Source organism: Hippocampus comes, unplaced genomic scaffold, assembly GCF_001891065.2.
Source record: "Hippocampus comes isolate QL1 unplaced genomic scaffold, H_comes_QL1_v1.1 scaffold244, whole genome shotgun sequence".
In the NCBI taxonomy this organism is placed as follows: Eukaryota; Metazoa; Chordata; class Actinopteri; order Syngnathiformes; family Syngnathidae; genus Hippocampus; species Hippocampus comes.
Window position 1 is genome coordinate 362,044 of NW_017805495.1, and position 13,342 is coordinate 375,385.

At 43.9% G+C, this 13,342-nt stretch overlaps 1 protein-coding gene across 3 annotated transcripts in view; it reads left to right on the forward strand.

Annotated features, from left to right (window-relative positions):
* trappc9 (trafficking protein particle complex subunit 9) overlaps nucleotides 1-13,342 on the forward strand; it is an 85,876-nt gene that overhangs the window by 48,916 nt on the left and 23,618 nt on the right. For all 3 annotated transcript variants that reach the window (XM_019876285.1, XM_019876287.1, XM_019876286.1), the window contains 3 exons: nucleotides 112-222; nucleotides 7,309-7,462; nucleotides 9,992-10,082. In XM_019876285.1, the coding sequence (XP_019731844.1) occupies nucleotides 112-222; nucleotides 7,309-7,462; nucleotides 9,992-10,082 (356 nt within the window). The remainder of the gene's footprint in view (nucleotides 1-111; nucleotides 223-7,308; nucleotides 7,463-9,991; nucleotides 10,083-13,342) is intronic.

A 13,342-nucleotide genomic window follows, 5' to 3' on the forward strand; every position in this document is an offset into this window, starting at 1 on the left:
TGTCAGCAAGTACGTTCAAATAGCTCACCGACCAGTGTGAACCTGCCGTACTTTGTTCATTTGTATTTGACTTAACATTCACGAATACTTGGGGTCATTTCTTTCCCACAGCACCCGCCAGTGCCATCTCCTGCTGGATATTTTCAACCCAACGGAACACGAGCTCACCGTCAGTGCCAAGAACAACCAGGACCTAGTTCTCCATGCCAGCGAGTGCCAAAGGTAAGAAGAACTCCAAATAAAAAATGATGACCAGGCTGCGGCACTCCCACAAAATCTGGGAGGCGGGTCCTCTGGCGTAATTTACATGTTTATGTGGTTGCCGAAGAATCTACTTAGTCCAACCCTTTTGCTCCTTGTTCTAATTAACTCATTCAGTACCAGCCAATCTGGACCAAGTCTGAAAAGACGTTTAAAAACGTCTTTGGGAGTGAATGAGTTAATTGTTTGGCCTCTTCTGGTTTTCTTTGGCGAGTTATCGAAATTCACTGCTGTGCTCGGCTCACGTGCAATGATGAAAAATTCTCCCCGTTTAGCATCGGAAAACATCTCCAGATTTTTTATTTTTTTGGGGGGAGGACAACTAAAAAAGGCAAATGTCTTCCTGAAGCGTCTGTACGTGACGGATGTGGACGGTCGGCGCGTATTCCATGTTTCCGCCAATGTCTTCACGTAACGTTTTGCTGGCCGTGCACCCAGAAATATCTCGCAGTGTCTGTAAACGACCTCAGCCTGTCTCTCGCACCCCCTCGCCGCAACCTTGTCGTCGCACGGGTGAGTGGCAAATTATGATTACTGTCAGTATTTTCTCTCCGGTGCGCCCCGCGAACGGAACGGACGCAGGCGCGGTGACTCATAAGCCTCTTCCCACAGGGGTGGAATGTTATTGTATGAGGGGGAATTACTCAGTGACGATAGAAAGGGACGGTCAGCGTTCTATCAAGGGAAAGGAATAAATACTTTAAGTGACAGAACCAAATGCAACATTGCTGCAAGGGTATTGCACTAATTTTTCAGCGAGAGCACTTAGGTCTAGAATTTAAATAAAGACAGCAATCAACTGTGCCGATACGGAAGTCTAAGTCATATAAATTCTTTCAGGACCATCTGTCACCAGCAAATCATCTCTGATGTGCTACCTGTAGCCTTGGTCATTTGTCATTGATAAAAGCCTTCCGTAAATAAATTCTACATCGGGACGTAACCAGTGGCGCAAGCGCAAATTCAAGAAAGTAGCGCTGGTCTGACACAACGGTGCTTCGGAAAATGATCATGCTGTAAGAGGTGCGCAGACGCTTCATGTCGTTACACCAACAAAATGGTCTCGCACGATATATAGCATTTTGCATACAAGGCCATAGGCTCGCGGCTCTCCCACCTGGTGAGCCACGCGTGGCTTCGCGCCTCCCCACGCGTCCCTCTCGCTGCACGTCAGACCGCCGTGTCGTTTTGATATTTTGCTCCTGCCTCGTGATGAATGAGATGTCGAGCTCAAGACGTTTGCTGGAGTATCCTGGATGTGCAAAGGTAGGCTTTTGAGCCCGACAAGCCGGAATAATGATTCTGTCAAATCATCCACGTGCTAAATTGTATCAATAGTAAGAATGAAGCGTTAACATCTATTTTAGTGTTTTAAAATAAAAAAAAAAAAAACAAACAAAAAAAAAAAACAGAATGGGAGTTTTAGCTTCCAAACTTGCTAAGGTCATGGCATTGCTGAAGGGAGCACAAGAGACTGCCTGGTACTGTTCCGACGTGACTTTGCACCGGTGCACAAAGCAAGGCCCATAAAGACATGGATGAGAGAGTTTTTGTGTGGATGAACTTAACTGGCCTGCACAGAGTCCTGACCCCAACCTGATCGAACACCTTTGGGTGTATTAGAGCAGAGACTGACAGGTTACTACCCATCTTGTCCAACATCAATGTGTGACCTCGGCAACGTGGTTCCATTATTGAAAATACAAAAAAAAAAAAACCCACTCCCAACATTTACATTTAATTTATACAACCTTAAATAATTTGTTTGAATAATACAATTAAACCGATGCACGAAATATTATTTTCTTATCTTACAGTACAAAAATGGTCGAATACAATAGACCTCTGACACTTTTCTCCTTTTTTCGTTTCGCTCCTCATTCGCTTTTAGCATTGACGCATCAGTGCGCACGCGTGCGGCCACACCTCGGCGCACGGGTTTTTCAAATAAAGCTTGTTTCCATGGTGACCACCTTCACTCCTTGTCGTTGAGAGGCACATAATGTATTTGCAGTCACTTATCCCGTCCGTCTTCAGTAAGTCCCAGTTGGACATGAACCGCTCACGCTCATTCAAATTTATGAAGTGCTCATTACATGCACTATATGCCGTGTCGTGTCCAATAAAAAAAAAAAAAAAGAAAAAAAAATACCTGTGCATGTCTTCCGGGGATCCACATTGCCCAACTGATGTCTGTTTTTTCCCTTCAGCAAATACTGGGAAGACAGTACCTTCCCGGAGGTGTGCATTACCCCCATTGGTGCCAGTGAGATGAGGTTTGCTGGACCTGCTATAACATCAGGAGGGGTTTTTTTTCCCCCTCCTCTCTCTTCATAGAAACATTCCAGACCCACCTGTGATAAGGAAACATCTGCAATACAGAAAGGCCATATTTAATTAAACAACCTGTTTCAAAGCGTTTTAACCCCCAAGCAGCGACTATTTTGGCACACGCGTGCTGCAGAACACTTAGGCATACAGTATAATCTCTCTGCTCGGCGATAGAACGCAAACAACGAACCGTGATATTACAGAGGAACATAGTCGTCGCAGAGTTGCTCCATCTGTCACAGATTACTGACATTAGTCATTTGGCGTAACGTGCTGTGCGTCTGCCAATTGCTTCCTGTCTCCATTCCGTTTAAATATTCAAGAAGACTGACACACAGCAGGATCTTTTTCCAATCACCTGTGATTTGATCTAGCCTACGGCAAAGCCATCATCCCCGAGCGGTATTCTTGGATCAGACGTGTATTATTTGTCACTGTTTATTTTCTGAAAACAAACACACACACACACACACACACACACACAAAAATCCCCGCTCGAAATCCAGCTGTGGCTTTTCTTGCATGATATCGCCTCCATTCAACACTTGTCAAGCCTCTCACTTGCGCGTCACGCCACCCAACCACCCCCCCAGACGAACCTTCTGGCTTTTAACAGCACAAACAGAAATAGCTCACTCTTGTCAGCCCTCGTAATAGTCTGCCGCCCCTGACTTTTAATGACAGCCGGCGCATTAGAAGATTGTCTGCAGAGTAACCTCCTTGGACGCGCCGGTGCGTTCCGTAATTGGCTGTGAGGATTTGTTTTGGATGGAGCTCAGCATATTGAGTGAGGCGGAGACTGAGGGAGGGCCACCGCAAACAAAGGGTTACACGGAGTCGGCCGCAGTCTAAAAATAGAAGCTCGCTCTCGCCTGCCTCTGCATAGGCCTCCACGGATCTCCGCCCTTAAGCTCTCGCACGTGAGCTAAAAATAGCCCTCCCAAATGAAAACATGCATACGCTCACTCTGCGAGCTCACGGCTTCTTCCCCTGCGGCATTATCACATCGAGAAGATGCATGGAGGAAGGGGTGTCGTGAAATGCTGCTTGGAAATCATTTTGTGTTCCACACTGGGCTGCGTCAGGATGCAGTTGTTACTCACTATTCAGGGGCATGTGTAAAAAATGACATCACGGCTCGCCCGTTTTCAGCTTTTGGCCACTTGCCATTCGCACTGTGATGTCTTTTTCGATTGACAGCAAGTGGCTGGACAAGGCAAAATGGCCGCCCACGAAAACAGGTGGATTTTTCTGCTTACCGTAACTGTTTTGAGCCCCATGTCTGAGTTTTGCTTTTGAAGAAAAGCAACTCTCGAGCCAATATAAAATCCATCCATCAATTTCCTGTAGCACTTATCTCCACTTAGGTTGCGGGTGAACTGGAGCCTATCTCAGCTGACTGCTCGTGAGTGGCGGGATGCACGGTGGACTGGTTGCCCAGTCAATTGCCGGGCACATCTCGAGCCACTCATTTACCCCGAAAGACAATGAACTAGTGATTTTTTTTGGAGAATGGGAGGATTGTCGAAGCAAACCCGTGCTTAAAGTGGCATTGGGAGAATATGCAAATTCCACACAGGTCTTAGGCCAGATTCGAACCCCCTGACCTCAGAACATGCAATCATCCATTGTGTGTTTTCCTTTGTCGAAAGAGGCCAAACAGAAATCCCAGCGATCTGTCAATAACGTGTGCTCCCTTGCCATCTGCGGCTTCAGCTTGGCAGTGGCAACGTTTCAGAAATGAAAGTGAGCCCGTATGCTTTGATATAATCATCATGTACTTTTGTTTGAAAGGCAACGCGACATTTAATTAGCAACGGGTCGCTTCCCAGCGACCCTCTCAGCTGGTGTTATCCCTGCCATTAGACCGGCATTACCGCCAAATTATTGTGAGATGGCGATAATTAGAAGCGCGGTGTCAGAGGTCACACCCGGCGGACACCATGTTGTCGAGTTGCGCGGCTTTTTGAGGTGTGTGCTTTTCCAAATAGATGTGTGACCGCGACATCAGCAACTTCTTTTTTGGGTGAGTGACTTTTCCCAGGAATTAGCGAAAACGCATATACTACCTTTCACTTTCTTCATAACCAGCTGCAAATACATCTACACACAGTAAGTTATGGCAGTGTGTCCGCGGTTTACACTGTGTGAATGTTTTGTTACTCTGTCACTATGCTAATGCAGTAGTAAAGTCAATGGTAAATATTTGTACAACAAATAAGTAAATAAATACAACTGTCAAAATTAACTGATTAATTGCCAACTATTTTAATAATCAAGAGATTGTTTAGTGCCTTTTCTTTTTAGTGCCATTGTTTCTGAGGGGAAAAAAAAAGTTTTGTAATACACTTTAATGCAAAATAATTTTTAATTTCTTCTAAAATATTTGATAGTCACAGCTTGATAAAAAAAACCTATCTTTGCCAGAAAAGAAGCAAATCGCCATAAACTGAACAAATAGTATGTACACGTAAGCAGCTGCATATATTCTTTATCCTCAGCAAGGAGGAGGAAGAGAAAATCAATATTACTACGGCTTACTGAGGAGCTGAAGACTGACTGTATCAATGCACAGTATATCTGTCTGATACTGCCCCAAGCGCAATATGAAGAGTGCAAGTTTTATAATTAAAAAAAAAAAAAAACCCTAAACAATAAACAGCAAACAGTACAAACCCATTTTTGTTGGGATCTCTGGGAGGCTGGAAAGAATTAATGGCATTTCCATTCATTTTAATGGAGAAAGACGATTTAAGATACCCAGCCTCTTTTTACCTTTTCAACATCTAATGTTACAAATAAAAGATTGTGCATCAATTCCTATGTGGCAGCTGTTGCCTGCTGACGCGCGGTGTTCATTGTTAACATTTCACCCGCCAGCTCTCCCGAGTGCCTGCCCAACATCATGAAGTCGGAGCACCTCTGCATTTGAAAAGGACTGTCGGCAAACAAAAGGTTCTGTGAATCGTGTGAGATGGCGCGGCCTTGAATGGATTTCATCAAAGCAAAAATAGCCAGAGTAATGATCTTTGAATTGGATCTGCTGATGAATGCCTTCAGCTGACTCAAATCACCTCGGGCTTGCCGTAAAACTCATTGGGAGTCATGAAAATGCCAATGAGATACGGGCTCCAAACACAGTGAGCTTGGTAAGCGCAGCGACAAGAAACTAGGATCTGTTTTCATAGACAAATGAAATTACATACTGGATGCAAATTTGGCTTTCGTTTGTGCGCAATCATTTTAAGAAAATCGAGATGCTAAGTGCTCATCCGTCTCATCGCCGCCCGCGCGCCTTCCTCAGCCGAAGAAGTAAAAGCTCACGAAAGGTGTAATCGGGCGAGACGAGGAGGTGAAATCCACCGCAGCGCTTGCCGCAGACGCGTTCCTCGGTGGCCATTTTTCAGCACGCAATTTGTTATTGAAAGTCTCAGAACGGTTTAGATTGGTCTGCGATAGCCTAATCCTAACCCTAAAATCATGTCCCTGGGAAGAGATGATAACGTGTTGTGCTTGCAAACTTTGGCCTGGTGCTTCTCTCTTGGCGTAACAAGTTGGTTGATCTTTCCGGGAAGCTACAGAAAGGAATTGGTCCCTCATGGGATAGCATTATTTTTATAGCCGTTATTGTTACTTGGCATTCGAGGAAATTTTATTTTGGGGCAAAAATGAACAATTAATCGATTTAAAAAAATAAAAGTTTCTATACCAGCTGCCTGGAGTAATTGAGCCATAGTGTTTAGTGCACGACAAAAACTGGCTGAAAAATTAATGAAACGGAGAATGGACAATGAGGCACTCTAAAGCGGCTACACGAGTGAACCCTCGAAAGAGAGATGTATTTTCAGGATTGAGGTGCATTTGGCTAGCTAACGGCCGGCTGAACGCTGATCCGAACCAAGGCGTTGAAATGGATTTATTGGCGGGGGGGGGGGGGGCGCTTGCTGGGTCCCAAATGCATCTCTGTGCCTTGTTTAACGCTATCTCCCCAATTGTTTACGACATAGTTCTCAGTGAAATAAAACTCAAAACTTTTTGTAAAGGGTTTTTAATTTTCCTTTAATTAGGACTGAACTGCTTTGTTTGCTTAGTTATAAACTACGGCGTATCTAGAATGTGGCCTATGTCCCCGTCACAGGAGTGGAAATCTGTCATGAATGGATTTCATGAAAATCTGACTAATGCAGGTTCCAGGAAAAATGCACTCACCTTTTCGCTTCCCTCGTGTTAATGGAAGTGTTTGGTCTTGTTTGAAGTGCAAATGTAACAGCGTTATTCTTGGTAATTACTTGTCCAGAAAGACCAGCAGCCCCCCCACAGGCCGGGCCAGTCGGTGTCCGTTTGCCTTGTTGTATTTTTAGTACGGGTGTGTGCGATGTGTTTGAAAAATGGAAAAAGCAGCACTCGTTTGAAAATGGGACTTCAGTCGTTGACCTAAGGCTTGTGTCACTAATCTTCAAAGGTGACTGGTTGAGTGTTGTTCTGCTGCAAGACCTGCAGTTTAGCCCCCCCCCCCCAACCCCTCTTATTGTTTTGAAACATCATTATCTCATTTTTGCTGCTTTGTTGTAAAGGCTACCAGACGATAATTGCAATCTTTTTTTGCCTCTGTGTACCTTTGATGTGTTTCATCAATCCTTCTGTTCTCTGGTGGTTTGTAATACGTTCAGGGGTGTGACAGATGAGATCATTCTTTTACTCTTCCCCCCCCTCCAGGATGGCCATCCAGGTTGACAAGTTTGACTTTGAGAGTCTGCCAATGCCCAACCAGGAGACAATTCACTTCACTAACCCCAAACAGCTGGAGGAGGAGCGACAGCACGCTCAGGGCTGCCAGATCAACAGCAAGCTGGGCATCTGTTGGAGCATCATATCCTTTTCGGCTCGCTCAACTTTTGCCTGACGCAAAACACGTGCAATCATTCGTTATTTGTATCTTCATGATTTAGCGTCCTCAGCATCTTGAACCACCTCAGTTCATGAGGAGGTGATATATATATATATATTTTTTTTTTTTAAGGTGGCTAGTACATTGGGAGAGTCGGATGTGCATTGGCAGTCTGAAGAGTGATAAAAGACATCTGGATTCTACATCTGGAGGCCCTCTGGCCAGCGGGGAAGTTGTTCCTCAGCACTGACAGATGGCAGAGCTTATGGGCTCCGTGCTTGACACTTTGACACCGTGAAGCGATGTTCTCGTGTGTCAATCTTAACGTGTAGCCATTACTCACGCCGACGTTGTTTTGGGCCTCTCGAAGATAGACTTTGAGGCAGTCCAATCTCTAAGGCAGCGGTGTCAAACTCAATTTCAGTCGTGGACCACACCGCAGTTTCCCCTCAAAGGGTTGTTGATCAAACCAAATAAAATAGATCGTGTCCGTACAAGATCATAATGAGGTGCATCAATTTCTTACCTAATACACGGTTGCCGCTTGATTAGGTTGCGTTTATGTACATTTTTAACAAAGCAATTTGTAAGTATGCAACCCGTGTTATTTTTATATGTTTGGGGGAAGACGGAATTGGGTCAAAATAAATACGGGTAAGAAAATTTGCAACTCTGTGGTAAGCTTTTTGCCACAATCAAAAGAGCAAATCCATTCAGCAGTAAAAACAATATAAACACACGCGGCGGGGTTTTATCTGGCCCCTAGGCCTTTAGTTTGACACCTGTGCCCTGAGGTCATCATAATGACGCTAAAGTTTGAATGTCTTATTGAAAACTGAATACACCATCAGTCCCACTCTGAATGTAGGTACTGCATAAGTAATGTAACCCCGAGGACAGATTGAATCGGGGAGACTCAATATCAGGACGGTGCTTGTGTTACTGATGAAATGGAAGAAATCTTGCTTGGTCATAGTGCGCAATTTGACTCGATCTAAATAACAGCAAGGGCAGCTTGCAATTATTTTGGTTGTCGGGATGAAACCTTTGACCCGTAGATGTTGCTGGGAGGAAAGTTAAGGGGTCAGAAATGTCACAAGAAGTTACTGTCGGCTTGCCGGAAACGTGTTTTGATACTCGAGTATTCACAGCCTTTGTCTTGAACCTCAAAATTCGATAATAACTTGGAATCCATTTGAGAATAATCCTGTAACATAAATTGTGAAAGTGACGCTCTGTGAATACTTTTGAGATGCGTTGCATCCATAATGACAAGCAACCTCACACGGCTGTCGTCACCCGGCTGTCGTCACACGGCTGTCGTCACACGACGTGATGCCTGAGCCCCGAGGAACTCATTTTGTGAATTAAGTTCCAAAGTGTCATTGTTTTCGTCGTGGCTTTGCGAAAGGTTCTTGTTTGCCGTACGGCTAGCTCGCAAAGGTTAATCGAAGTGTGTTGTTCACTCATATCCCACATCCAAATGTCAGCTGTGTTCGATGATCATTGTATATTATCTGGATAATTGCTCTCTGATGGCCGTATTTGGTCCGGTGCGATATCGATCAGTTTGTTACTACCTCTGGAGTCAGGTTACAAAAACATATTTACCAAGAGCCCTTGACATTTTGAGGTGAATGCTAATAACGGTAATAACCTAACATTAGTTTGTGTCATTTAAAGCAGCGGTTCCCCCAACCACCTTGGGACATTTGGCACTGAGCTGCGCAGAGAGAATAAACCAAACAGATTTTATTGACCAACAGAGTCTGAAAGGCGTATTATTTTCACAATCAGGTGCATCTGCATGTGCATGCGTCAAACCGCGGATCCGGCGAACGATCCGTCAGCCATATACTGTCAATTGGAGACTTATATTTTTGACTTTCATGAAAACGCGACCAAATAAAAATTTAAAATCAGACTTAGGGTTATATGGTGCAGATGTGCGCGATGCCGCTTGTTCGTGACATCGTCCTCAATGTGAAATTGGCTTCAACCGCACGACAGAGCTGGAGCTGCCATCTTTTTTTTTTTTTTTTTTTTGTGTCTCTCCACGTCAAACTCTCACCTGCCCTACTAAATGCTGTCCCTTCACAGTATAAATCATAAGAATAATTGCTAAGGTGGCACAGTACACTGTGAACAAAAAGAGTGCCTGGAACTGCTTTTCTGTTGAAACTAATCAATTGTGATCAAATAATTCAGTCAGTTAATAAAGGCGTAGAGATTAAATAAGACACCAGCGACGTGTCACGAAAACAGAAACTGAATCAGTATGTTACCTCTTACGTCATCCAGGTTGACAATAGACAGATTCCGAATTAACACGCTTTGAGTGTCATTGTTTCCCGTCACTCCAAGACTTTTGTGAAACCAGCCCACGGTTTTAAATAAAACGATTGGAGGCACGCAATCTGCAGCCACACAATCTCAAACTTTCTGTGCGATGCCGAAGCAGATCAATAAGGCACAAAGTTTCTTGGCAGTTTCCCTTGACCACAAAGCCACCCTTCCCTGCGGCGCCACGGAGAGGCCAGCGTGGAGGGAGTCCTCAACCAGCTGGTCCTGGAGCACCTGCAGCTCGCTCCTTTGCAATGGGGTGAGTCTCATATGGGAAATGCCACGTTTATTCGTCACCGCGAGAAACTTTGCTTGCGATTGCGATCCCCGGTTATCCAGTCACCTCATTAGCTGTCATTTAGCATGTGAAGCCCCGCAACTGGTCTCAAGCCATGTTTTTATTTGCATATGTAATGGCCTGCAGTCTATTTTGGAGAATTGGAGAGCAGCTACTCTGTTGTGCGAACCTCCGGAGACGCGCCGAGCACTTTTTTTTCCTGGTCGCACCATCTGCGATCATCATCTGGAATCACTTTCGATTCGCTGAGGGTGGTTTATTTTTCGGAGATTCACGGCACCTCGTTTTGGGCAGTGCCAACTTTTTGATTCGTCAACTGGGGCCATCGTGATCTTTTCCCGACACAAAGAAAGCACTCCACAAAATGAGGGATCAGATCAAGTTTATGGGGCGGTGGTAGAGGATTTTTTTTTGAAGACAGAGTTGTGGAATTCAGATGAAGTCACCTGGATCTTCCCTCTTTAGGGTAAAGTCTGAAAAAAAAAACCCAGCTATTTTTGCTTCTTTTCCCTTCCATCGTTATTTCCGTAAAGTTGCCCTCACGCTTCCAGTCTCGGCCTTACAAGCCCTGCTGATTATATGAGCCAAGTAATTTGCCTCAGCCCATTAGGATGCCTTTATCTGTGTTGCCAAAACTATTATAGGCTCAATTACGGATCTAATTCTAGCTTTTCCCCTGCGCCTAAAATGCTAAGTCGGATAGGATGCGTTTGCTTGGTTTTTCTCTGCTTCACACTCATCGGATAAAATTAAGAAGCCCCTCTTGCCAAACAGTTCGTTTGTAGTTGCAGTTGTTGAAGGGGTGTTTTCCACAACTGCAACTACAAAAAAACAAAAAAAAAATCGTTCTGTTCAATGTGTTTGTGTGTGTGTGTGTGTGCGCGCGCGTATGGGGTTGTTTTCCACCTTTTGAAAATTATTCAGAAAGAAGAAGCTGTTCCCAGGCCATAATGATGCTCTCTCTCAGCAATCCCCACGTTGGGTTCACTTTTTTTTTTTTTTTTTTTTTTTTTTTAACTTATTATCCTGCTAAGAGCAAAGCATACACGTCTAAAAACAAAGCCACGGGAAGTTTCTTTAACAATTCAGGCACATATTTTATTGTGAATTTCTTCCTGCAGAGTGGAAGAGATTTCTTTTATTTATTTGAAAAAGGCTCTGCCAAGCTGCAAAAAGGAAGGCGTAAATAAGACCGGCCTCGCTTGAATCGATGATGTGAATCTTTGCTTGGTTTCTTGATTAATTCGAATAGATTTCTGCAGAGTCTTTGCGATTTTCAGTTCAATTTAATTTTCCACCTCAGCAATCAAAGGCCACTTGTCAGACCCACTGTCATTCTGTTCACAAAATTTAGGTGGGGGAGGACGGGGGTGGGGGGGTTAGAAAAACGCCCAGCAAATCGTATGCATCAACCATTGATTTCATTGTGTGTCTGAAAGGGTAGACAGTTTTACAAACTCACTAAATGCCAGAAGCTTAGTCTCGGAGATGCTCGGCTAATGTTTTTCTGAAGGTTACTGCCTGACTGCTTTTATGATCTCTGACAACATTTTATTGCACTCACAGTCACCGTAAGGTGGTACTCTGCCTTCTCAGAAGAGTAAGGTGCAAAAAAACAAAAAAAAAAAAAAACACTGTCAACAAGTGCTTTAAGGTGGGCTCACCATGAGGTTGCCATATTTCAAACAAAATTCAGTCCTCGCCTTGTTTTTCCATTCTTCCATCTGTGACTTAGTTTTGAAATAGTTGCTGGTTAAACCTACGGAAAGCATTTACATATCGTTTCACGTACGGGTTGTGCAATCCGCTGTCTCGGTCGGGTCTTCCTGACTTCCGTTGTTGTACTTGTTTTTTCCCAGCCCATTATATACCAGAACTAGAACACTATAAATCAGTTTGAATTGCCCCCACGGTTTTTGGACATTTTATCAAGCATGATAAAGTGTGCGACGGTAGGACTGCAAACTTTAGTCTGTAAAAAAAAAATTAGTGGAAATGTATTTTCACACAGCCTTTTACAGAGACAGTGGGCAAAGGGTGCTGGACAGGACAGAAGAACTAAAAACTTTAAAACGTAGCAAAATACATCAGTGTAAAGAGGACAGATGAACTGCAACATAGAAACCCGCTTTATAGCAGATATAATTATTATTATTATTTTTTACATTTTTTTACAAAATCCCTATGACGTGCTTTTGCCAAAGTACACACCCAATTTCTTTCTCTTCTTGTTGAAATCAGCAACCTAGACTGCGCAACTAATGACAAGAGTCCCGCTGTTGTTACCATGACAACCGGTGGCCATACTTCACCTGCCTCTCGTCATCTCACCGGCAAGTGTATGCTTAACAGGAGGCCGGTGAGTGTGCGGGCATTCTGCAAAACGTCATGAAAACGCTTCAGTAAAACTTTTCTTCATGTTCAATTTATTCTTATTTTTCGTCCCATCCACCTCGCCTCGCTCGCTACGTTTTAGGTTTAATAAAAAGTTCACTTTTTTTTTTTTTTTTCACCGCCAAAATGAAAATAATGAGTCAATGTAAGGTTGAAATGAATTGTAGCTGTTGCAAAAATTGCATTACTGAGTGGAATTTAACACGCTCCAAGGCGTGAAATTGTCTGCTTGAGAGTCGCATACCACATAATACATATTTAAATTGTGTTTTTGAATGTGAATGATATATTTTTTTTCCCCCCTTCAAAAATTGGCTTTATCGTGTGAATCTCAAGCGCAAATACAAAACCATCCAATCCATTCAACAAAAATGCCACGGGGCGTAACAATCCCACCGTCACACATCGTTGCGGTCACAATGCCGGAACGGAACAGGTGCTTTCATTTGCCTTTTTCAACCTGGCGTTATGCAGATAAACTTATTGATTCTAGAGTCGCTGGTCTGTCATCTTGATGAAAGGTGAAGTGGTGTGCCTCGTGATGCGGCGTCACTGTATCGACTTAATGGGGTGTTGCAAAATACACATTCAGACGGCCAATTGTATCGGGCGTGATGCTTGCGTAGTTTGCATATGGCCTCACAGTCTTTATCAAAGACTGTAGCAATACAAAATATGCTAAATGAAATCAATTTGCAATTTCAAACAGCCACATAGTGCTCTCACTTTTGCTTAGAGAAGCAAAACCGCAATCCCACATACGGACTTTGCACCATTCCCCCCCCCCCCTCCCGCCACCCCCCATCGCTCACCGGAATAACAATACA